Source organism: Dromiciops gliroides, chromosome 6 (assembly GCF_019393635.1).
Source record: "Dromiciops gliroides isolate mDroGli1 chromosome 6, mDroGli1.pri, whole genome shotgun sequence".
NCBI lineage: Eukaryota > Metazoa > Chordata > Mammalia > Microbiotheria > Microbiotheriidae > Dromiciops > Dromiciops gliroides.
Genome location: NC_057866.1, coordinates 105,145,337 through 105,171,055, shown reverse-complemented (window position 1 = coordinate 105,171,055; position 25,719 = coordinate 105,145,337). Strand labels below are relative to the sequence as shown.

At 40.9% G+C, this 25,719-nt stretch overlaps 1 protein-coding gene across 6 annotated transcripts in view; it reads right to left on the bottom strand.

The window, feature by feature from the left end:
* Positions 1–25,069, bottom strand: part of UEVLD (UEV and lactate/malate dehyrogenase domains) — a 73,217-nt gene extending 48,148 nt beyond the window's left edge. For 3 of the 6 annotated variants that reach the window (XM_043973205.1, XM_043973208.1, XM_043973210.1), the window contains exons 1-4: positions 24,934–25,069; positions 17,372–17,456; positions 13,539–13,604; positions 1,746–1,909 (exon numbers count right to left, since the gene is read on the bottom strand). In XM_043973205.1, coding sequence (XP_043829140.1) covers positions 1,746–1,909; positions 13,539–13,604; positions 17,372–17,456; positions 24,934–24,975 — 357 coding nt within the window. In that variant the 5' untranslated portion in view covers positions 24,976–25,069. The remainder of the gene's footprint in view (positions 1–1,745; positions 1,910–13,538; positions 13,605–17,371; positions 17,457–24,933) is intronic. The other 3 variants (XM_043973206.1, XM_043973209.1, XM_043973207.1) reach the window with 3 other exon arrangements.
* Positions 25,070–25,719: the final 650 nt, after the last annotated feature.

Below are 25,719 nucleotides of genomic sequence, written 5' to 3'. Positions count from 1 at the left end.
TAAACTTTTTCCACTCATGACCCCTTTTCACTTGAGAAATTTTTACACAACCCCTGGTATTTGGTATATAAAATAGGTATACAAATCAAACATTTACTGCCAAATTTTTGGAGACCCCCCACATTCAATTATGACCCACAGTTTAAGTAGCTTTAACTTAGAGAACCATGTCAAAGCAAGAAGTACTATGTTAACAGTTATGCCAGGGACTGTTTAAAAAAAAAAAAGCAGTACTCAGATTAGCCATCAACCAGATAATATCACACAAAGCAAATCAAATTAGAGGCATATGCTTTTTTTTTTTTTTTTGGTGAGGCAACTGGGGTTAAGTGACTTGCTCAGGGTCACACAGCTAGTAAGTGTTAAGTGTCTGGGGTCAGGTCCTCCTGAATCCAGGGCCTGTGCTCCAACCACTGCACCACCTAGCTGCCCCTATATGTTTTTAAAATAGTGAAAAAAAACGACAGTGAAAAATAAGTAACAAAAATATTCCAGTTCTAAGAGTACACGACTGAACCATTAATACAAATATCAGATCAACATTTTCCTTCTCCTCCCATTAATAAATGTTATTTGACAAATAGATTTGCGTTTTAATCCAGATACAAATCCCACTACTTATTATGGAAATTGTGGGAAATGCTTTATTATATTGGTTGGAAAACTTATTATTTTACTGTTTAAATATCATTTTATGTGACTTGAGACTGTTTGAACCTAAAACATCACTTTGACCTCAGAAAGTCTCCAGGAATGCCAGAGATGGCTTACAAGGACTTTTGGGCTCCCCCAGGTCCTAGATCCATCCAAAAAATCCAGATCTTGTTTTGGGTCCTTCTAAGCTTATGTTTTGGCTTCACCCAAATTTATTGAATGCTTTTATTTACTGATATCCACATCAATCTACCTTGCTTTCAAGCTGACCTCTCTGCAAAACTGCTTAATTGTGTCCTGTGTGGTGTGAGTGCCCTTGTCTAAATCCTATATAATGTAAACTTTCAAGAGCCTGGAAGGAAAGGAGCCACACCTTTCTGCTCCCTTCTCTTGTACCAAATGATGTAATCAAATTCTGTCTAAAACTATCTCAGATTTTAGGGTTTGTTCTTGTGAATAACAATATAACTTAAGGTGTATAGTGAAGGAGAATTTTTCTGTATAAAAATTCAACTTTTAAATTCTACTCCCCTACCTAATTAGTGAGCTCAGAGTCTTCAGGCTTCAAACACTTAAAGTCCGGATGGGAAGTGCTCATTAACTCATGAAACTACTCTGTAATTCAATGCCAATGGGGAGAACACTTTTTTAACTTTAAAATATCAGCTTATCTATGCCAATATGGGGATCTTTCCTACCTAAAACTAGTACACTACTATTTATAAATTCTGAAATTTTGACCAAATATTTACTCTCACACTTCAGTTAGCTGAAAAACAATATATTAAGAAATAAATCATGGGATTAAAAAAAACTCTCTATTTTGCAAATTCACATAACACAAATTTAACCTTAGCTTTGACTCTGATAATTTTTTTATCAAGTTTAATATTAGTTTATCCTTCTTTCTATATAGTGTCAAAAAAGTACTTCCTCACTCATTCTCTCTCAATTTCAAAGCATTCTTTGAAAAGAAGGTATGCTATCTGACCATTATAGCTAGAGGAAAATGTAGCACTTTCATTATCTGCACTGTTAGTATGGAAGAGAAAAATTAAGAAAAACAACAACAACAAAAAAGTAGGTCTTACATGACTCCAGTTTTGTAGATAGGGTAGATATATTCTACCCTGAGCATCCACATGTTTTCCCACTGAAATTCCCATGTTTGAAGTTGGTTTCAAGAAGCAAATGGGGGGTGCAAAGGGGTGAGAATCCAAAATCCACATACGAATTGGTATATTATACGTGTTACCTAGTTAAGACAAAACAAAATCTATGACAAATTCATCTTTAAAAATAACAAAATACAAATTGTAGCTGATATACTACTACAGGTAGGGCCGGCTTTGTAGAATAAATTCATTCTTGTCATGAGACAAAGTGGATTTCTACAAATTCAAACAGAGGGGTATGAGATCTGAGATAAGGGTTATGAGGTGTCTTTGGAAAAAAAAAAAAAGGGGAGGGGGTTTGGTAAAGGCGTCACCTGAGCTGAATCCTGAAGGAAGGGATTTCAAGGGAAATCCCTTGAAAATGTGGGAGAAGTTATTCCACAGGTATAAAGTGGAATTTATAACTTAGGAGAGCTTATACTAGATTTGGAAAATGAAATTTATAATTTACTTTCATTATAAAATTGTAGATAAGTTCATATAATGAAAATATACCCCAAAAGAATGAAGTTAAAGCTTCTAAAAAGAAATAAATTGAGATGGGGAATAGCCTTATAGCATTTGGGCATACCAGCTAGGTTAGATTTAGAGAATTTTAGAGATCAGTCTATCTAAATCCCGCATTTTAAATGAGGACAGTGAGATCTAGTGAAGCTAAATGACTTATCCAAAGTCATAGCAAGTCAATCACTACAGGGCTGGAACTAGATAAAAGGTCACCTTATTCAGTCTAGGACTCTTCCCACTCCTTCCACTCAGTTACCCTAGTTATGTTCTCACCTGCAGTTCATTTTCCTTTGCAAGACTTCTATAATTGAGTAAACCTCTCCTCTTCTATCACTTTACTCCTCTTCATTCTAACAGAAAGACTATAAAAATGTATCTAATACAAGGGAATCCCTTTTTTCAACCCCTGAGCTATTAGAACTTTTTTCCCTTTCATTTAGGTATTTATAAAATATACACACATAGGGGAAGCTCAGAGGTGCAGTGGATAGAGCACCAGCCCTGGATTCAGGAGGACCTGAGTTCAAATCTGGCCTCAGACCCTCAGCTGTGTGACCGTGGGTAAGTCATTTAACCCCAATTGCCTCACATTAAAAAAATACACACACACACACACACACACACACATATATTTATATATGATAAAGCACTGGGCCTGGAGACAGGAAGACTTGTTCCAATCTGGCCTCAGATACTTATTGGCTGTGAGACTCTGGGTAAGTCACTTCACTTCTGTTTGCCTCAGTTTCCTCATCTGCAAAAAAGGAATAATAACAATACCAACTCAAAGGGTTGTTGTGAGGATCAAATGAGATACTTGTAAGGCGCTTAGCACAGTACCTGACACATAGTAGGCAGCATATAAACGTGAGCTATTATTATATGTAAATGTGTATTTAGTTGTTGTCCTCCATGCTTAAATAGGACTAAAATGATACCACTATGTTGGGATCAAGTGACAAAGTAAAACTTAGACTCTGTTTTCCAGAGCTAAGGCCCATCAAGCAAGCTATGCCCTGAGCTTGGCAGGATGACAATCCTTTGCAATCACCCTTTGCATAATCTCACCCTCTGAAATAGTCATACAATGCATCAGGTGTTCTATGATCAAATACAAACACTGGACAAAGTCCCACAATGAATCAAACTTGCTGCCTTGGGCCCTCCCACTAGAGGTGGGGCCCCAGAATGTGTCCATAGCTCCTTCTTGCTTGCAAACCTTTTTTCTCACTTAGAAAATAAACTTTCTCTCTAGTTCCTGACTCACCTGTCTCTGGCCTATTCAGTGCAGCTCTGGTCATTCACAGGTTAGAGACTGGTTCTGATCCAGCTGACACAAGGAACAGTGTGTCCAACTGTGGCTGCTTAGACTAGTATGATCTTGGAAGGCTCTACCACAGGTTTGGGTATAAATAGGGCATATGAACATTTGGAGTGGATACATCTCTAAATTTGCAAATCTCACATTTCTTTTGAGCTACTGTAATTCTGCTTTGCTCACAGAGCATTTTTTGATATAGGCATGCCATGCTGGGAGGTGCTGTGCCAGTGTCTCCCATACCTTGCAACCAATTCCAAAGTTCTTCAGAAAGACCTTGAGAGCATCCTTGTACTGCTTCTTCTGACCTTCATGTGAGTGCTTGCCTTGTGTGAGTTCTCCATAAAGTAGTCCTTTAGGCAGGTGGACTTTTGGCATTTGAACAACATGGCCAACCCACTGGAGTTGTGCTCTCTGCAGCAGTTTGAATTCTTTTTTGGTTTTTTTGTTTTGTTTTGTTTTGTTTTTTAGTGAGGCAATTGGGGTTAAGTGACTTGCCTAGGGTCACACAGCTAGTAAGTGTTAAGTGTCTGAGGCCAGATTTGAACTCAGGTCCTCCTGACTCCAGGGTTGGTGCTCTATCCACTGCGCCACCTAGCTGCCCCTGCAGCAGAGTTTGAATGCTTGTCAGTTCAGCTTGAGAAAGGACCTTAGTGTCCACTACCTTATCTTTCCAGGTGATATTCAGAATCTTCCTAGGACAATTCAAATGGAATCAATTTAGTTCCCAGGCATGGCGCTGTTAGACTGTCCAGGTTTCACAGGCATACAACAATGAGGTCAGCACAACAGCTCTGTAGACCTTCAGTTTGGTAGGCAGTCTGATACTTCTCTCCCACACTTTCCTTTGGAGACTCCCCAAACACTGAGCTAGCTAGCTTTGGTAATGTGTGTGTCAACCTCATCATCATGTGTACATCCCTGGAAAGTATACTGCCAAGTAAATGAACTTATCCGTAGCATTCAATATTTCCCCATTTACTGTAACTGATGGTTCCATATATGGATGGTGTGGTGCTGGCTGGTGGAGAACCTCTGTTTTCTTCATGTTGGTTGTCAGGCCAAAATTAGCACAAGTGGCAGAGAATTCATCCATACTCTGTTGCATCTCAGCCTCAGAGGCTGCACTGAGTGCATAGTCATCTGTGAACAAGTCACATGCCACTTCAGTCTTGGCTTATAGCCTTTTCAAGTTAAATAATTTGCCCTTTCTATTTTCATCATCCTTAAAGGAATCTTCACTGAATCACTGAAAACATCATGCTAAAAAGCATGGGAGCAAACATACAGCCCTGCTTCACCCCACTGGCAACTGGGAAAGTGTGAGAGCATTGTCCATTATCCAGAACCCATTCAAGTATGCCATCATGAAACTGGGATACAATACCAACAAATCTCTCCCAGCAAACAAATTACACGAATCTCCCAAAAGCTCTCAAGACATCAAAGGCCTTGGTCAGACTGATAAATGTTGTGTACAGACCTCTGTTCTGCTGCTGGCATTTCTTCTGGAGTTCTTAGGCAGACACAACCATATCAACCATTCCTCAGCCCTTTCTGAAGACACTGGCTCTCAAGTAGATGACCATCTTCCAGGTGAAGGATCAGCCTATTTAGGAGGACTTTGACAAGTAACTTGCCCCCAAGGACTAAGAGGAAGACTCCCCTGAGATTGTCACAGGACAATCTGTTTCCTTTTCACTGCCAGAGATGGACAGTGGAGGCATCCTTGAACTTCTGAGTGATAATCTCCTCTTGCCATATAACCTGAAAAATGAGCAGTGGACCCCTTGCCTTGTAAATCTCAGCAGAAATAGAATCAACACCAACCACTTTGCCACATGAGAGGAGCCTAATGGCATTTATAACCTCCTCTGCAGTTGGAAGTTTGGGTAGAAAGACTGCCTTCAACTTGAGGTATATGGTCAATGGCTTCAGCACTGGTCAACAACGGTCTGCTGAGAAGATGACCCTTTGGCCTGGGGCTACCTATATGCAGGGTTGTGACTATAGTTTCCAGTGTATCTGCACCTGCTGCTTTGTCACTTGCCTGTTGCCACAGGATTTTGAAGTAGGTAAAAATGGTATGCGTGATGGCTTTTGAGTCGAATTAATTGGATTTAGGAGTTGAGCAAAGTCGTCAGCCTCACTCTCTCTTCCAGAGTTATTAAAGTCCAGTGGTAAGACAAAAATCAAGACAACTGTGGCATCTTCAGTGTCCAACCAAGTTCTAAGTTCACCACAGCATCAGTTTCTGCCACCTTCATTGCTACTGGAATAAACTGTTCTTATCCTTCCATTCTGTCCGGGGGTCCTCTTCACATGCTTGGGGTAGACACCCCCTCAGTTAACCTCAGTTAACCTCAACCTGGTTTAGCCCGTCTGCCCAGAAGGGTTACTACCCATGCCACCACAGGTGAGAGTAAAGTAAAAAGCTGCCCTAAAAAGGGCTCCTCATCCCTCACACCAGAGTTACTAATCTTTCTTGAACATCTCTACACAACATGTAATGTGTGTGCATATATATATATATATATATATATATATATATACACATACATAAATGTATAGTTGTATTAAGCTACTAATCAACAAATCTCATAGATGGCTGTTTGGGGCAAAAATAATTCAGTCACTGAACCAAAGAACTATCTACAAAACTAGGAAATAGGTTTAATATTAAAATACACACACACACACACACACACACACTTCTCAATAGGAATGCAGAGATGATAATCCTAAAATGTGTGGAGCAAATTGCTATGTGAATCAAAAGGTTTTAAAAATAATCAAGAGTATATTGTAGCTGATCATGGGGGGCAGCCTTATAGCCATCCTATATGACTACTTCGCAGGACTACTGGAAGACTTAAAAGAGAGCAAATGTATGCAAAATGATTTGCCAAGCACTGTATATCAATTTTCATCATCCTCACTAGACTTATGGCCTTCAAACAAAAGTTTGGAAATTTTGTCTCTGTAACCTGCAAATATGGTAAAAACTCAGCCTGAAGTGCTCCTAGCATCACCTCTTCTATATAAACAAACACTCCTTCTTACTATTCTTACTATTTCTGGCATGAGGGGACCGTAGTTGAAATCCTCCCTTCCAGGTAGAATTTTCCTTCAGGTCTATCCACCCATTCTTCAATGAAAAGGCAATGTGGAAGAGTGAAAGGAGCAAAGGACTTTGAATCAAGAGGACCAGGGTTCAAATTCTGGATTACTTTAGGCAAGTCATTTAACCTCTCTCAGACTCAATTTCTGTAAATTGAGGGAGGTGGAATTACATGACCTTTAATCTCTCTTCAAGGGCTCCCCCCTTTGGTTATCAGGGTCTGCTTGCCATCCCTCTTCCAAGAACAAAAACCCTCCTATCCTACTCCCTAATGGAGTAAGCCCTGAGTTGTCCAGCGGGAGGATGGGGTAGGGGGGAGAGTAGCTCCAACATGCCTCACTCCTCTATAACCAACCAGGTCCTAGGACTCCATCAACCCTGACCACCAGGTAAGACTATGGATGCAGGACAATAGGTCCCCTCCTTCCAACTCCCCACTTTCTATTCCTTGTTCAAGAAATTATCCACTTAATATTACTGCTACTGTGAAGGCTGGGACAATCTGTTACCCTACGAATCCACTCAGAGTCCCAGTAAATCAGTCACAGGCTGCCTAGGCAAAAGCTACCTTCTCTGGCCACCAATTCTTATTCCTTCATATCCAAACATGTCAGCCAGCCCTATAGCTCCTATATCCCTATTCCATTCTACCCTCCCCTCCCTATCCCTCCATAGTTCCTTCTAGAACCCCTTATTCTATTGTTAACAATCTTCCCTTCATATTAGACCTCCATCCTTCCCTTAAAAATTGTGTGAGAGGTCTATAGCCCTGTCTGGCATCTGTGATTATGAAGTCCCTTATGGGGTTAAGCAGTGTTGTTCTTTTCATTAACCCAGGCTCAGTTCCACAATTTCCCAATATGGTTTTCTTGTACCTCCGAATACTTTATGGTCATGATGGACAGAGATTTTTTTTTCAGATTGGTATATTTCTGCAACCTCACCAGGTGACTCTGGGAAATGACTGTCAAGTAAATTCGGTTACTTCACATCAATTATACCTGGTCTATAGACAATGGCAGTATGGGATATAGATAATGAGATAACACCCAATGCAATTTATATCAGCAGTATTGTGTATGTACACAGAGATATTTACCTCATGCTCCTTTCACCTACTGTACCTGTGACTTGCAAGATTACTGGGGAAAACACTGACAAACTGATACATTTTTTGCTTATGGCCTGATGTAATTAGAATGTACAATACTTGGAGGTCTCTGCCTCAACTGTCTACCTTGCAGGATCATCAAAATGTTGGTCAACTGGCACAACTATCAAGAGCTGGACCTCAGACCATGTTTCTATGTCACTCCTTTGTCCTTGAATTGCATTCTTTGACCTCTGCCATGCTATAGGGAAAGGGGACCAGCTGTTTACCAGTCCCTTCTGTTCACCAGGATGCTGGTTCAGGGTCACTTTGATACTTTCAGTCATGGGATAATGGTACCTCTTATCAAGAGGCTTTTTATAAAGTTGTGACAATGCCTACCAAGCTTCTGACTATTTGGGTTTTTTTTGTTTTGTTTTGTTTTGTTTTTTTAGTGAGGCAATTGGGGTTAAGTGACTTGCCCAGAGTCACACAGCTAGTAAGTGTTAAGTGTCTGAGGCTGGATTTGAACTCAGGTCCTCCTGACTCCAGGGCCGGTGCTCTATCCACTGCGCCACCTAGCTGCCCCCCTGACTATTTGTTTTTTAAACGACACATATCCTGCCTTTTGTATTTAATTTTCTATGTTTATGTTGCTGCCCCTCATTAGAATGTGAGCTCCTTAAAGACAGGGATTGCTCAAGAACCTTACTTTCTGATGGTACCATACCTGCAAGAGGGAAATATTTTTTTCAGGATTCATCAAGTTATACTACTTAGATGACTGCCAACTCTGCCCACTTATAAGGCCAATCTTGACTGAAAGGAGGAGCAAATGGGCTTTCATTTCCCTACCCTACTCAGCAATCTCACATCATCTACTGGTTTCCCAAAATGCCTTCCTAAGGTCTGTCCTCCCTTCTCCCTAACTCAATCTCTTATTCCTTCACTTCTCTTGATCTCAGCTGGGTGTTAGGAAAACAAGCTAATTAAATGAATCTACATCAAACAAATTATTATTTAGGCTAAGGGCAACTAGATGGTACAGTGGATAGAGTGCTGGGCCTGGAATCAGGAAGACTCATTTTCCTGAGTTCAAATCCAATGTCTCGCACTTACTAGCTGTGTGACTCTGGACAAGTCACATAACCCTGTCTGCCTCAGTTCCTCATCTATAAAATGATCTGGAGAGAAATGGCAAACCACCCTGGTATCTTTGCCAACAAAACCCCAAATAAGGTCACAAAGAGTTAGACATGACTGAAGTGACTGAATAATAACAACAACATTTAGGTAGAGTAGTTAACATTTTTTGTGTCACAGACTTTTTTGGCAGTCTAGTGAAGCCTAGGAAACCCTTCTCAGGATAGTGTTTTAAAATACATAAAATAAAATGCAACTACAAATTAAATCAATCATACTAAAATTGAGTCACAAAAATATTTTTTAAAAAGTAATTTCACGAAGATGGTGGAGAAAAGGCAGTGAGCTCCTGAAATCATGACACAATCGCTCCAAAAAACATCCAAATAAGGTCATAGGAAAATGCCCGGAGCAGCAAAACTCACAGAAGAATGTGCTGAAATCATCTTCTAACCAAGAACGGCTTGGAAAGTCAGAAGGAGGGAGCTGCTGTGCTGATACAGGAGTCAAGCCCAACCCCACAGTCACCCTGACACAGATCCAGTCTCAGGAAGTCCTCACCAGAGAAGGAGACCCCCAGAGCCTCTGAATCAGCTAAAACACCAGTGTCATCTGGAACTAAGCTCACAGTCTGGTGAGTGGGCTGAGCCCTGGGCAGGGGAGAGACTCCAGGGGTCTATGCTAGTGCTAAGGCAGAACTTGGATTCTACACCCCTACTGAGAACCAAGGTGGTAGGCTCCAGTAGAAGTGGCCCAGGTGGGGGAGGGGCAGAGGCTCATAGGAGCTAACAACCACAATACACAAAGCTGGTTGATTGGCAAGTTGGTCTGGGGTCATCTAGGACCAGGAAACAGGCCAGGCAAGGGAAGAACCTGATTCTCCTTAAATCATACCACCTGGGACTTTTAAGCGTGGGATACTGCAGCCTGGAAACAGTGCCCCACTTTAAGGAGCTAAAAGTCTAGTAAAAGAAAGGCAAGATGATCCAACAGAGAAAAGTGAGGACCATAGAAACTTTCTTCAGTAACAAGGAAGACCAAGGGGCACCCTCAGAGGAAGATTTCAACATCAGGGCCCCTATATCTAAAGCTTCCAAGAAAAATACAAATTGGTCTCAGGCCATAGAGGTGCTCAAAAAGGACTTTGAAGACAAAATTAGAGAGGTAGAGGAAAAAATGGAAAGAGAAATGAGGGTGATGCAGGAAAGACATGAGAAAAAAAGTCAACAGCTTGAAAAGTCAAATGGAAAAGGAGGTACAAAAGCTCTCTGATGAAAATAATTGCCTAAGAATTAGGATTGAACAAATGGAAGCCAGTGACTTTATGAGAAACCAAGACACAATAAAGCAAATCCAAATGAATAAAAAAATAGAGGGCAATGTGAAATATCTTCTGGGAAAAACTGCTGACCTGGAAAATAGGTCCAGGAGAGATAATTTGAAAATTATTGGTCTACCTGAAAACCATGATCAAGGAAAGAGCTTAGACACCATCTTCCAAGATATTCTCAGGGAAAACTGCCCTGAAATTCTAGAAGAAGCAGCTAAAATAGAAATTGAAAGAATCCACTGATCACCTCCAGAAAGAGATCCCAAAAAGAAAACTCCTAGGAACATTATAGCCAAATTCCAGAGCTCTCAGGTCAAGGAGAAAATATTGCAAGCTGCCAAAAAGAAAGAATTCAAGTACTGTGGAGCCCCAGTCAGGATAGCACAAGATATAGCAGCTTCTACATTAAAGGACTGGAGCACATGGAATATGATATTCCAAAGGGCAAAGGAAATGGGATTACAACCAAGAATCACCTACCCAGCAAAACTCAGCATTATCTTTCAGCAGAAAAAAATGGGACTTTAATGAAAAAGAAGACTTTCAGATATTTGTGATGAAAAGACCTGAACTGAATGGCAAATTTGACTTTCAAATACAAGATCCTAGAGAACCATAAAAACAAATTGGAGCTGGGGGACATACCTGGGGTCGTACAGTGGGCAACTGTCTTGTGTCTGAGGCCAGGTTTTGGCTGGGATCCCCCTGGGTCCAGGGGTGATGATTTGTCCACTGTGTCACTTAGCTAGATGATAACATCTTTAGGGTTAAATTGAGGGGTGAAGGGAATTCAGTGGGGGAGGGGGAAGGGCAGAGGTGAAATCCTACATGAAAGTAACAGGAAAAGGCTTATGGAGTTGGGGAAGAGATGGGAGAGGAGCAGGGCAGTAAATGAATTTTACACTCATCAGAAAAGGCTCAAAGATCTTAAACTCATCAGAGCTGCCTCAAGGAGGGACTAATAGACACACCCAACTGGGTGGAGTAATCTATTTAATCTGGGCAGTAAATGAGCCTAACACTCATCAAAATTGACTCAAAGATCTCAATCTCATTAGAATTGGCTCAAGGAGGGAATAATGTGCACTCTCAATTAGGTGGAGTAATCTCTCTAACCCTGCAGGAAAATAGGAGGGGAAGGGGATAAAGAGAGAGGGGCAAAAGAAGGAAGGGCAGAGTGGAGGAGGGGACAGACAGAAGCAAATCCCTTTTGAAGAGTGATAGGATGAAAGAAGATGGATAATAGAATAAATATCATGGGGAAGGGAATAGGATGGAAGAGAAACAGTTAACAATAGTAATCATGAAAAAGAAAAAAGGGGGGAAAATTGTACAAAAAATATTTATAGCAACTCTTGGTGGAGGCTAAGAATTGAGAATCAAGGGAATGTCCATTAATTGAGGAATGATGGAAAAAGCTGTGCTATATGATTGTAGTGGAATGGTCTTGTGCTACAGGAAATGACAAACAGGATGATCCCTGAAAAACCTTGAAAGACTAATGAACATCGATGTATTGTGAAGTGAGCAGAGCTGAGAGGACATTGTGCGTAATGACAGCAGTATTGTTCAATGAGTAATTGTGAATGACTTAACTACTCTCAGCAGTGCAATGATCCAAGACAGTCCCAAGGAACTAATGAGGAAGCTTACTATGCACCCCTATAGAAAGAACTGATAAAAAGAACACTTGTGGATTGTACATATATACCTGATTGCGATCTTGTGGAGGGCGGAGGAAAGGGAGGGAGGGAAAAAAATTTAGAACTCTAAATCTTATGAAAATGAATGTTGAAAACTACCCTTACATGTAAATGGAAAATAAAATAAATGTTTGTTGAAAGAGGAAAAAAAAAAGCAATTTCACGCTAATACATTGCTGGTGGAACTGTGAACTGATCCAACCACTGTGGAGAGAAATCTGGAATTATTAAACTGTACATATCCTTTGACCCAGCAGCATCATAATTGGGTCTGTTCCCCAAGGTGATGAGGGAAAAAGGAAAAGAACTTCTATGTTCTAAAATATTTAAAGAAGCTATGTTTGTGGTGACAAGAACTGGAGATTGACAGGATGCCCATCAATTGGGAAATGGCTAAATAAACTGGGATATATGATTGTGATAGAATACTAACCACAGTGCTGTAAGAAATGATGAAGAGGTTGATTTTAGAGAAAAATGGAAAGATGCATGAAATAATGGAGAGTGAAATGAGTAGAACCAAAATAATGTTGTATATAGTAACAGCAATATTGTTTGAAGAGTAACCATGAATGTCTAAGCTATTCTAAATAATATGAAAATTCAAATCAAGTATGAAGGAAAATACTATCTACCTCCAGAGAAAGAATTGATATAGGGAAGTATGTATTGTATGGTTCCATATGCATATATTCATATATCAAATATTGGCCTTCTCTAATGCAGGGTTGGGAGGGAGGTAAGGAGGAAATCAACTCAGAACTAATAATACTAATACTACTAATGATGATGATGATATTAAAACAGAAAACAACTTCAGACTCCACAACCTTGACATTCTCCACAACTATGAAATTACTGTAGTCACTAATAATGTGAAGCTCTTGCTGGCCACCTTCCTCTCTATTCACAACCACAGAGAAGGAGAGGGAAGGGAAAGTGCCTCTTCCAAGTTGAGAAATGAGTGACACCTACATAAAAAGAAGTGTATGACTGCTGCTGTAAAACTAGAGAAAATGAGCCTATTCTCCCAAGTGAGTAAACTCCAGGCTGATACACAGATGAAGGAGAAAAGATGACCTCACTCAAGTTCTCTTGGGCTTCTCTGACACATTTTAATTTCTAAGGATTCAATAGCACCTTGAAAATGTGCGTCATTAATATTAGCACTAGGGCAAGAAAGCTGACCTTACTGCAATGATGGGGTTGTTGGTTTCAGAACATCCTCTTTTATCAAGCTAGATGGAACAGAGGAAGAGAACTCAATGGTTTAGCCTTAGATATTATTGAGTCCCTGTTCCACTACTTACTAGCTCAACGACCTTAAATTTCTTCCACTGACTCCTTAACAAGCCTTTCATGAAGATCAAATTAGATAATAGAACTCCAAGTGCTTTGTAAACTTGAAAATACTACACCTATCTATCCAAGTTATTATGAGAATGTGAATACTTGGATACTTAAAGAACATCCCATTTGGGGGGTTGTTACTCTTACCTTGATAGTTCACAGGAATAGTGCCAGTAAAATTCAACAGATCTTTCTGAGAACTGTCTTTGAAAACTAACAAAAAAAAAGAAAGAAAATATGAAATTAAAAGCAGAAAATCCACAATAAAATAAGTACAAATTATCTGAAGACTATGGCCTAGGAGTCAATAAACATGTGGGGAAGGGAACTAGTAGATATCATTCACCTGTTAAGGGCTAAAATTCTAGCTAGTCTGTCTAAAATATCTAATGAGTGGTCGCCAATAAATTATAAGCTTCAGCAAGAGTTAGACTTTTAAGCATTTATTAAGGAGAATAAGAATTTGATAAAGAGAGAGAGAAAGGCCTAGATTCCTATCTATTAAAGGGAGAGCGCATTTCTAGCTCCCTTCTCCGCCAGAGTCCAGAGGAAAGAGAGCGAGACTGAGCGCCAGTCTCTTCCTTCCTCCTCCCACTCGCCCGCGTCACTTCCTCATGCCAAAGAAAAGACTCCTGGTCTTGCCCTCAAAGACCTTCCCTTCATGGGCGGAACTCTTCTACAGTAAGTCTCCAGCAGGTGGCATCATTCCAATCGTTACACACCTAAACCAGAACTGTCCAAATTGCAGATGGTAAATTAGTCAAATGTGTGAGAATTTCATACTGTCAGTTAAATTCTAGCATATTGTAGAGGGAGAACTAGAATAGGTTCATATTATCACAGGCATTCATCCTAGTGCTGTTGTCAAAAGACAGTACTTTCAGCCTCCTGGTCTTTCCAAGGGCCTCATACCATAAACAAAAAAATTAACTTCACAATTGTGTGGAAAATATCTGATAGTCACAGATTATTCAAATTGATGATCCTTAAAACCAATCTTACTGAGTGTCAGTGATTAAGACTTTCAAAATGGCTCCCTTTTCCATGGTGACTCTGGTTTCTTTTTTGCTTTTACAAAAAGCTTTTGGGGTTTAAGTTTATTGTTTGAAAGGCATATGTCTACTGGTTTGTCCTAGTCCATATACTTGTCTTTTGCTTATGGTCAATACACATTAAAGCCTTCTTATAACAATTCTATCTCAGAGTCCTTATCATGAAAATGTCTTATATGAAGTACTTTGGTTATTTTAATAACTAAACCATTTGCCTGGGGTGATTTATGGGCCCATTTCAATGAATCCTAATCTAGAGAGAATAAGACTTTTGCAAGGTTCCAATTAGCCCATTTTTGCACCAATTATTAAGAAGAAGGGAATGGTATATTTCACTGAATTCTCTTGTAGTTATCCTGCTTTTCTTATATGTACATAAATTATTTTCTTATACGAAAATAAAGTATTTGAATATTTCCCTGTTGTTTAGCTTTGTAAATATTATACAATACACTGAGGTGCTATAGAAACCAGTAAGACAAACATATACAAAATTATAAAATTTTTAGGTGACATTGTGAATAATTTAAACAATGAAAAGAATCTAATTCTGATCAGGAAATAATAACCCTATATAAATTGTTGGGATTGCTTAAGTCTTAATCAGAGGGAAGCCTTGATAATCAGTATGAGATGACTGACAAATATCTGGAGTGAATGATAAGAGGAAGTCGAGATGACACATATTACTGTAATGCCACTATAAACACAAATAAAAATGCTTAGCTTGAATATATGGATAGTTAAACATATTAATGAAAATATATGCTGTTGTTTATAAATGTTATTTCAGAGAGAACTTTAAAGAGTAAATAATAAGTGAGAAATTTTGAAGTAAACATTTTAACCAAGCAGGATGTTGTTCTATGAGTGTAAAGAAATTTTAAGGTTTATTATCATTCAAGTCAAGAAGCATTTATTAAGCATTTGCTATGTGCCAGACACTGTGCCAAGTACTGAAAATACAAAGAAAGACAAAAATAGTCCTTGCCTTCAAAGAGCTTACCTTTTAATGCTGGAGATAACATGCAAACAATTATGGATATACAAGATATATACCAGGTGAATTAGAATTAATTTCAGAAGTAAGGTGTTAGCTTTAAGGGGGATCAGGAAAGATGTCTTGAAGAAAGCTGGATTATAACCAGCGTCTTAGGGAAGCCAGAGATGAGGAAGGACAACATTACAGGCATGGGTGACAGCCAGTGAAAATGTCAAATTGAGAAATGGAGTCTTTTGTGTAGACTAGCAAGGAGGCCAATGTCACTGGATTGTAAAGTACAAGGAGGGGGCTAAAGTGTAATAAGGCTTAAAAGGCAGGAAAGGGCCAGGTCATGAAAGACTTTAAAAATCACATAGAGGATTTTATATTGATCTTGGTGGTAAGATGATGGTTGACATGGTCAGATCTACACTTTCAGAAAATCACTGGCTACTGAGCGGAGAATGCACTCGAGTAGGGAGAGAACAGAGGCGGGCAGATCCACCAGCAAACTACTTCAGTAGCCCAAGCTGAAGGCAATGAGGGCCTGAACCATGGTGATTGCTGTCAAAGGAGAAAAGGGGCATATTCAAGAGACATTGTGAAGGCAGAAGAGATAGGACTTGACAACAAATTAGATATGAAGGTGAACAAGAGTAGCAAGTTGAGGATGACACTGAGATTATGAGCCAGAGTGACTAAGAAGATGTCAGAGCATTATTACTACTGTCCCAAAACAGAAATTAAAGTCTGGAGCATGTTTGCTAATGTTAATCTTAATCTTTTAAAATCACTCTGAAAATAGGATCTATACCAGGAAATTCTTATGTGGAATATACAGCAATCCTGGCTCGAAGGGCTCTATTTAAGAACAATACGCTTTAATTAGTACCACATGTATAAAAGCTACAAACACAGGTGAAAAATGAACATGCATTTGAAAACTAGGCAGTATTTCTTTTTTCCTTTTTTTGCAGAGCAATGAAGGTTAAGTGACTTGCCCAGGGTCACACAGCTGGTAAGTGTCAAGTGTCTGAGGCCAAATTTGAACTCAGGTCCTCCTGAATCCAGGGCCAGTGCTTTTTCCACTGCACCACCTAACTGCCCTCCTAGGCAGTATTTCTAACAAGCATCTTCATGTTGGACTCTGAATCCATTACCTTTTTGGTATCACCACAAAGAAGTGTTTAGATACATTTAATAATTCAATTCAACAAACACTTATTAAATACTTAATATGGACAACTGACTATGCTAAGCACTGAAGATTCAAGAAGAAAAGTTTTCATTCCCGCCCTTAAAGAGCTTACACTACAATAAGGGAATGAGATATGCATGATGAAAGGTAAAACTAATTAAAGCAAATTAATCTAGTCAAAGTGCTATAAGAAATATAGTAAGACAGAGATTATTTTCAGGAGGACTGGAGAGGATTTCATAGAACAGGTGGCACCTAAGCTGAGCCTTGAAAGATTCAACAGGAGACCTGGATATGGCAGGAGTGCATACATTCCAAGCAAATGGCACAGTACATTACTGAAATGCCATACCATAGGGTCAAGACTGTAGAGAAGGAAATGAAAACAAAATGACAGTGAGAGACTAGCTGAACAGGGAGGGATGAAGAAGCAATAGGAGAGACAGCAAAGAGAAAAGATTCAGGAGAGTTGGGCAACAAGAAAGATAGAAAGACAAGAGATTGTGATCAGAACATTTATTCACAAACCCATTCTTAAATAATCCAAAATATGATACAAAGTAACTAAAATGTTAGTAGCAAGCAAGACTAATAACATAAATTGTGTTGACTTGTTTCCTTAGAAACCATAAAACACAAAGTTAAATTGAAAAGTAGATAAGAGAAAAAGAAAAATTATATTAAGTTCAAAAGTCTATAAAATCAGAGGTCAGAAAACAACACACAAAAAAGGGGATATGATTCTTACCATAAGTGTCCATGGAGAATCTGAAATTTGGATAGAACATATTTACTTTCGTTAATTCTTCCACTGTTAGATCCCTGAATTTGTACTGAAAATAAATAAAAATTACAGCCTCAAATCAGAAAAGAAATCATAAACAAGACCATTATTCTCAACCAAAATTTACTAAGCATGCAGAGGTCAGATACTTGGCTAGATGGGTACTCCACAGCTGCCTACAGGGTTCATATTTAGCAGGGGTCGGGTTGGGGTTGGTGAAAAAGTGAATTCAAATGATACCTATGTAGCTATGTCTTGGGTAATTTCTGAGGTAATTTTTAGAGGCAGTGACCACTCTCTATCATATATCTATTTTCTCTTTTTATTCTATCTTCCTCTCCACTTTCTTTTTCCTCAAGTGCTGAGGCTCATTTTCCACATCTGTTAAAAGGGTGATATCCCCGACTTACCTATATTTCAAGGTGGACATAAAGATCAAATGAGATGACCAATATGAAAGGACAAACTGTGGAATGTTATGTAGATCTAAGAGATTATTATTACAGTGTAGCAAAGACCAACACTGATGCAACAATAAGAAGAATGAACAGACCACAAACTTAGATGAAATACATAGATAACTAAAAGTATAGATTTTTTTAAAAATCCAGAATACTATAGTACCTCGGCAATGAAATTCATGGCCACTCAAAACAGATTAATCTAACAATATACATAAGAAAACAAAATGGATGAAAATGCCTACTGTCTAGGCTTTAACAAGCAGTTAGATGAACAATACATAATAGTGTGTTTATCTTGGATATGCACTATGGATTGCTAAAGAGCTACTTCAACATCTGAACAGGAAGAGAATGGGTTAAAGTGATTCTGAAAATTGCAATATAAAATAATTCCCAAATACTCTCTAGCAGAAAATATTTTTTCTAATACCAATGTTCTTCAGGCAACATTATATGGCTACAAATCATTACACACTATCATCTCCAAAAACCTCAAAATCGTGGGTAAAAAAAGGGGGGCAATAGAGAGATTAATGATAGTTTTAAGTGACTGTAGAATATAACCAATGGTGACTTGGTATAAAAAGTGCCCTAAAAGATATCATGCAAGAAATGTATGATTGCAAAAACTGCTGAGCCAGTCATGTACTAAGAGTAAAGGGTAGGGGCAGCTAGGTGACTCAGTGGATAGAGAACCGGCCCTGGAGTCAGGAGGACCTGAGTTCAAATCCAGCCTCAGACACTTGACACTTACTAGTTGTGTGACCCTTGGCAAGTCATTTAACCCCAACTGCCTCACCAAAAAAACAAAAAAGGAGTAAAGAGTAACAAGTATACAGACTGACTACCACATCAGTACCAAACTTTAAAAACCTAGAGGAGAGTTTCTAAAATGTTGGAAACTATCTAAAAGATTTATGAGAGGATGTAGCCAGGAACTGTATAGGAGAGAAAAACACACGGCTGAAATATGCTGCAGCCAATAATCAAAACAATGAAATCATAAGCCTATAAAAGTAACTATGCAAAAGCAAAGGTTGGATGAATTTTATTAGCTGGTATAAGGTATGTGTATCTTGGCCAATTATGGAAAATTTCTTAGAGAAGATAGATTTGGGATTTACCTTGGAAAGAGAAAATCATTATCAAGTGCACAGATAAAGGGGGCAACGTTTGTATTTCTGCCACAGCCAAGAGACCAGTTACCTATGCTCCAGGTCTCCTTTCTAGAAGAGAAGATTAAAAGGCTCTAGGAATGCCTATAGCCCTCAGGTTATCCAGGAAAGTGTCCCTAAAAGTGGAAGGACTTCACTGTGAAAATAAAGAATCAAACAGGGGCAGCTAGGTGGCGCAGTGGATAAAGCACTGGCCCTGGATTCAGGAGTACCTGAGTTCAAATCTGGCCTCAAACACTTACTAGCTGTGTGACCCTGGGCAAGTCACTTAACCCTCATTGCCCAGCAAAAAAAAAAAAAAAAAAAAAAAAAGAATCAAACAGATGGGAAAATATAGACATAGGGCCTCTGGGACTTCAGTCAGGAAGCTGAAGGATAAAAGAATGTGATGAAGAGGAAGAAGGGAAGAAGCATCAGTAAACACCTGGAGCAAAGCAATAAGCATGAAGAGGGAGGAGCTGAACCTTCTGATGAGAAGAGTCACTTATCTTCCAGTGAAGGATGATTTGCATCCACAGCAAGGGAGTAAAGGTCAGAAGAAGAAGGGATAAGAAGTAGTGGTACATGACCCTTTGCTAAAGAATATTAAGGAAGTTATTTGTTGAGCTGATAACAATAGAGAGGTATGCTGTCTTCCTGAGTCATAAATTTAGGACATGACAATCTCCCAAAACTTGTCTAACCAGACAACAGTGACAGACACAAGTTAAACTGCCAGAGCAATCTTGAAAGCACTGCTAAAGATTATGAAGTCTTGACCAAGAAAGGAACGACCAAAGGAGTATAGTGTTTTTATCTCTGCTGCTGATTAAAATCAGGGGCAAAAGAAAAAAGGCAGATTTGGAAAGTGAACTGCTGGTTATAGAGATAGTATCTAAAAATTGGATTTTAATTTCTGGACCAAGTCCATATAGGAATGACATATTCTGGCCAGAAAGGTAAAATGTCCCTTAAAAAAGACCTGTAAAAATAAAACAAACAAACAAAAAACAAAAAAAAAAGACCTGGCTCCCAGTCACAAATTTCTCACCTATAGCTTCACCCCAGGGCCTTCTGAGCACCCTAAATCAGCTTGGAGTTGTCTTCTTTGAGGCAAGACTTCCCCAGTGCTCTGCTCCAGCCCCAAACTAGGCATCTCTGTCTTTGCCTCTTGGCCTTTGCCCTCTCTCCTGAAGCTATCCCCCACCAGAGCTCCATCTACCTTCACATACTAGTGATTCTGAGCCCCTAGCTGCCATGTATAAACCCTATTCCCCATCCCCACCTCCCCATTCCTATACCCTTCAGCTCTCCCTCCCCCACAATGTCCTGTTCCAGATCTACCCACTACTCCCCACTGTGCTTTCTAGAATGCCTCCTCCATAATTAACTTGCTTCCATTTTAAACTACTCACCTCACTCTTCCCATCTTCTAGAACTGAGACACAGCTCCTTTTCCAATATTAGTTGCATTTTCAATCACACCAAGGCCAGAGAGTCAGAATACGTCTTGTTTTCCACCCACACTGCCAGCCTCTCCTTCTATGGCTCCCTCAGCAATTTCTCCTCCTTTGAAGCTCATGCTATCCTAATTTAACACTCAATCCAGATTCTGGTGGCTCATATCTATCTACACCCACAGTATTCCCCTCTATTTGTCAATGAACTTGGTGTCTGGCTTAGTGTTTCCACCACAACTCCTCCTCTCATGCTGTGGAATTTCAAGGTACATATTGATGCTCCCTCAATAGTCTTTAACCCCGAATTCCTCTACCCCTCAGTTCTTTTCCAGGCCATCATCTATATACACGATGCTCTCCTGTTCCTTCTCCATGGTACCTTGGTGAACCAGTTCCACTCTTTACTATCCTTTACACTCAAATTCCTTATCACTCCATCTATCACCAATTAAGCCTTGCCAACCCCAACACTGGATTACTCCCATCTGCCTCTTTTTCTTTTACTCATATGCTGTTAAATAGAGCTGGAGGGGGATAACACAAACTTTATGCTGATTGATTCCACTATAAATCTACACTACATAATTTTAACTGGTTGTTGTTGTTTAGTCATTTTTCAGTCTTATCAGACTCTTCATGACTGAATTTTGGAGTTTTCTTGGATAGTGGAATGGTTTCCCATTTCCTTCTCCAGATCACTTTTTTTTTTTTTTAAGTTAGGCGATTGGGGTTAAGTGACTTGCCTAGGGTCACACAGCTAGTAAGTGTTAAGTGTCTGAGTCCAGATTTGAACACAGGTACTCCTGACTCCAGGGCCGGTGCTCTATCCACTGTGCCACCTAGCCGCCCCTATTTTTTTTTAATAAAAGTATTTTATCATTTTCCAGTTACATGTAGAAAGTTTTCAAGATTTGTTTATATAAGATTTCAAATTTCAAATTTTTCTCCCTCCCTCCCCTAGATCATTTTAAAGATGAGGAACTGAGGTAAGCAGGATTAAGGGACTTGCCCAGTCACACAGCTAGTAAGTGACTGAGACTTGAACTCATGAAGATGAGTCTTCCTGATCCCAAGGCCAGTGTTCTATCCACTGCACCACCTACCTGTCCTAATTTTTTTTTTTGGGGGGGGTGAGGCAATTGGGGTTAAGTGACTTGCTCAGAGTCACACAGCTAGTAAGTGTCAAGGGTATGAGGCCAGATTTGAACTCAGGTCCTCCTGAATCAAGGCCTGGTGCCACCTAGCTGCCCTACCTGTCCTAATCTTAACTGCATCACCATATACTAATCAATCCTCTTACATATTCATAATTACTTGACCGCCCCACCCACAACATCAGCTATTCCAAGCCTTTCTTTTTAATACCTCCTCAAAAGCTCCCATGGCACCCCCTAAGCCCACCCTCACTGTTTACCCTGGTTCATACTTCACTGAAAAAATTAAAGCCATTGGGGCAGCTAGGTGGCGCAGTGGATAGAGCACCGGCCCTGGAGTCAGGAGTACCTGAGTTCAAATCCGGACTCAGACATTTAACACTTACTAGCTGTGTGACCCTGGGCAAGTCACTTAACCCCAATTGCCTCACTAAAAAAAAAAAAAAATTAAAGCCATTCACTTAGAGCTCCCTCTTCTCCCCTCCTCCTCTTCTAACAATACTCAGACATCTAACCCCCATTATCTAGTCCTCTATCCCGGTATAAAATTAAGAGGTGGTCTTTCTCCTGCCAAGGCAAACATCTATAAGTGCACTCTTGATCCCATCGCCTCCTATCTTCCCAGGTAGATTTCCCTAGATATTCTCCCCACTCTCTCTAATCTTTAATCTATCTACTGGCTCCTTCTCTGTTTTTTAAGAGGTGTTCTCCATATCTTTAATAAATCCTCATTTGATCCAATCATATAGACTATCTTCTAGATTCCTCCTCCCCTTCTCAGCTAAACTCCTTAAGAAAGCCATCTACACTCAGTGCCTCAACTTGCTTTTTTTTTTTTTAGTAGAACAATTGGGGTTAAGTGACTTGCCCAGGGTCACACAGCTAAAGTGTTAAGTGTCTGAGGCAGGATTTGAACTCAGGTACTCCTAACTACAGGGCCGGTGCTCTATCCACTGCATCACCTAGCTGCCCCTTGCTTCTTTTTTGAAATGGCTATTCTAGGAGGTTTTTTGAATTAATTTTTTTTTTCAATTACTAAGAATTATTTTCTTTCCTTTCCACCTCGTACTTGTCTGACTGCTCCTTCTCAGTCTTCTTCATCCAGATCTCATCTGCTAATTGTGGATGTCCTTAAAGGTTCTATTCTGCAATAAAATAATAACCAGCCCTCTTCTTCTGCACTATTTCATTTGATTTCATCAGTTCCCATCGATCCAACTATCATTTCTATGTAGATGATTCTCAGATCGATTTATCCAGCCCTAACATCTCTCATGATCTCCAGTCCTGCTTCTTTAATTGCCTTTGGAGATCTAAAACTGGATAGCCCATAGGAGTCTTAAACTTAACCTGTCCAAAATGGAACTCCTTATCTCTCACCACAAGCCCTCAATGTGGCCTAAGATTGATTTAATTTATTTGGCTTCTGTGTTACACTGTCTCCTCACTAAATACTGTAAAACTTTAAAACTCCTAGATATTTTTACATTTGTACTGATGAGGTTGATTTTTTTAACCATACCCTAACATTTATTTCATTATTCTAGACCACTGAGAATACTTTGGTTCCTGATTCTCATCTAACTTGTTAACTATTCCTTCTGGATGATTCTGGAAGGCCTACCCACTTTGACAAGTTCTTCCTGGGGCCTCCATTCATTTTGTGGCAGGGTTCTGATTCAGTCTTCATCAGGCCTGGTTCCTAACTTGTGGATTCTAAAGCCATGCCCCCTCCTCAGATATCTTCATCTTCACCCTCCCTGCTATTTTTTCAGCTCCCTTCAGTGTGTTATTTTTCCCATTAGACTGTAAGCTCCTAGAAAGAAGGGACTGCCTTTCTTATTGCTAGTCTTTTCATCTACAGAGCTCAGCACAGTGCCTGCTACTAGGACTTATTAAGTGCTTGTTTCTTCTCTTCCTAATTTTCCTATTACTGTTGAGGACACTACCTTCTCAGTCACCCATGCTCACAGCCCAGGTGTCCTCTTTGATTCTTCACCAATCACCTCCATATCCAATCTGTTGCCAAGTCCTGTTAATTATGCCTTCAACATCTCTTATATATGCCACCACCCCATGCAGGACCCAATCACCTCAGGACCAAACCAGTGCAACAGGTTTCTGGTAGTTGGTCTTGTTGCCTCAAGTCTCTCCCAACTCCACGCAATTATCTTCCACTTAACTGTCAGACCACTCCCACACTCCACCTCCAATAAGGTCCAAGATGAAATAGAAAATGCTCTTTGATTTGGGGAGGGGGGGCGGGGCAATGAGGGTTAAGTGACTTGCCCAGGGTCACACAGCTAGTAAGAGTCAAGTGTCTGAGGCCGGATTTGAACTCAGGTCCTCCTGAATCCAGGGCCAGTGTTTTATCTGCTGGGCCACCTAGGGTCTGTGGGAAGTGATGTAATGCGATGTAAAAGAACATTAGTCAACGTTAACAACGATATTTAAGAGGCTGGCGTCTGGACGGCTCATGCTCTTTGACTTTTAAAGCCCTCCATAACCTGGCCCCTTCCTGTCTTCTTACAGGTTACCTCCCTCCTCTTCCTCAAACAAGACACTCCATGCTTGGAAGTCTTTCCTTCCTCATCTGACTCCTGGCCTCCCTAGGCCGATTAGCTCTATTTTATTCTGTACATATCCTGTTTGTACATAAGTGCGTGTTTGCATGTAGTTTCTCCCATTAGACGATGAGCTCCTTCAGAGCAGGGACTGGGGGGGGGGGAGGGGCGGGCTTTCTTTGCCAGAGGGCTCCAACTTCCTTTCTAACCCTTCCATTGTGCTACTTGGTCAGTTTACTAAGTGGCCCTTAGTAGGTACTTCAATGCTTGATGACTGGCTGGCACACAGTATGCGCTTGATACATGCTTGTGGATTCAATGACTGCTGATTTGTTCCAAAGATAAGTCCCGTGGGTTGGGGGGGTCTGTGGGAAGTGATGTAATGCGATGTAAAAGAACATTAGTCAATGTTAACAACAATATTTAAGAGGCTGGCGTCTGGACGGCCCGGGCTCAAGCTGGGCGACCCTGGCCGAACCGCTCAGGCCCTCAGTTTGGCCCTCCCTAAGTCCAGGGACCCGGCCATCCGAGCTCCCATCCACTTGCCCACGAAAGAGGAGACTCAGGGAGCGAAGGAGAGCAGCCCCTCGCCCCGGTCTCCGCCCCCGCCCCCGCCCCCGCCCCGGGTCTCCGCTCCACCTCCTCAGGTTCTAGCCCCAATCTCGCCCCCAGCCGTCGTTCCGGGCCCTCCGCACCGCGCCCGACTCCGCGGACTGCCTCGGCTCCGCACCTTGCTCAGCTGCAGCCGCAGACTCTCGCTGTCGAACTCCATCTCAGGACAGATTTCCTTCTCCTCGAGGCCCCCACCTCCCGGGCGTCTTCCGGATCCGCCCTATGACGGCAGCCGACGAGGGTCTAACCCCGTGGTTCCACGGCCCCGCCCCCGCCCCCGCCAAAAGTGCCAACAGGTCTACCTCGAGGAGCACGTGGTGCCCGGCGGGGCCGCGGCTGCTCCGCCCTTCGAGCCTGGGAGAGGCCGTCGGGCCTCGCTGGTGGGGCAGCCTCTGGGGCTCCAGCTCGACCCGCGCTTCCCAGCCAACCCTGTCTCCTCCCCAACTCACCCCCATCCCTACCCTCGTCCTTCCTTCTCTCTTCTCCCCTCTCATTTCCCCTTCTTCCTCCTCCTTCCTTCCCCCTTCTCTCCTTGTCCCCTTGCCCCCTTTCTTTGAGGTTTACTAGCTGGGTGACCCAGAGTCAATCACTTGACCTTTCTGAGTCTCGGAGAACTCCCTAAAGATTCTGGCTGCTGGGTTCGTAATCTTGGTGTTTCCGGCCCCTTAGTGAAACGTTCAGGCTTTCTTTAGATGTGTCTACTCTTCGTGACCCCATTGGGGGTTTTCTTTGTGGAGACAGTGGAGTGGTTTGCTGTTTCCTTCTCCACCTCATTTTACAGATGAGGAAACCGAGGCAGACAAGGTTAAGGGACTTGCCCAGGGTCACTCAACTAGTAAGTGTCTGAGCCCAGATTTAAACTCGGGGAGATGTCTGCCTGACTTATGGGCAGGTGCTGTGTCCA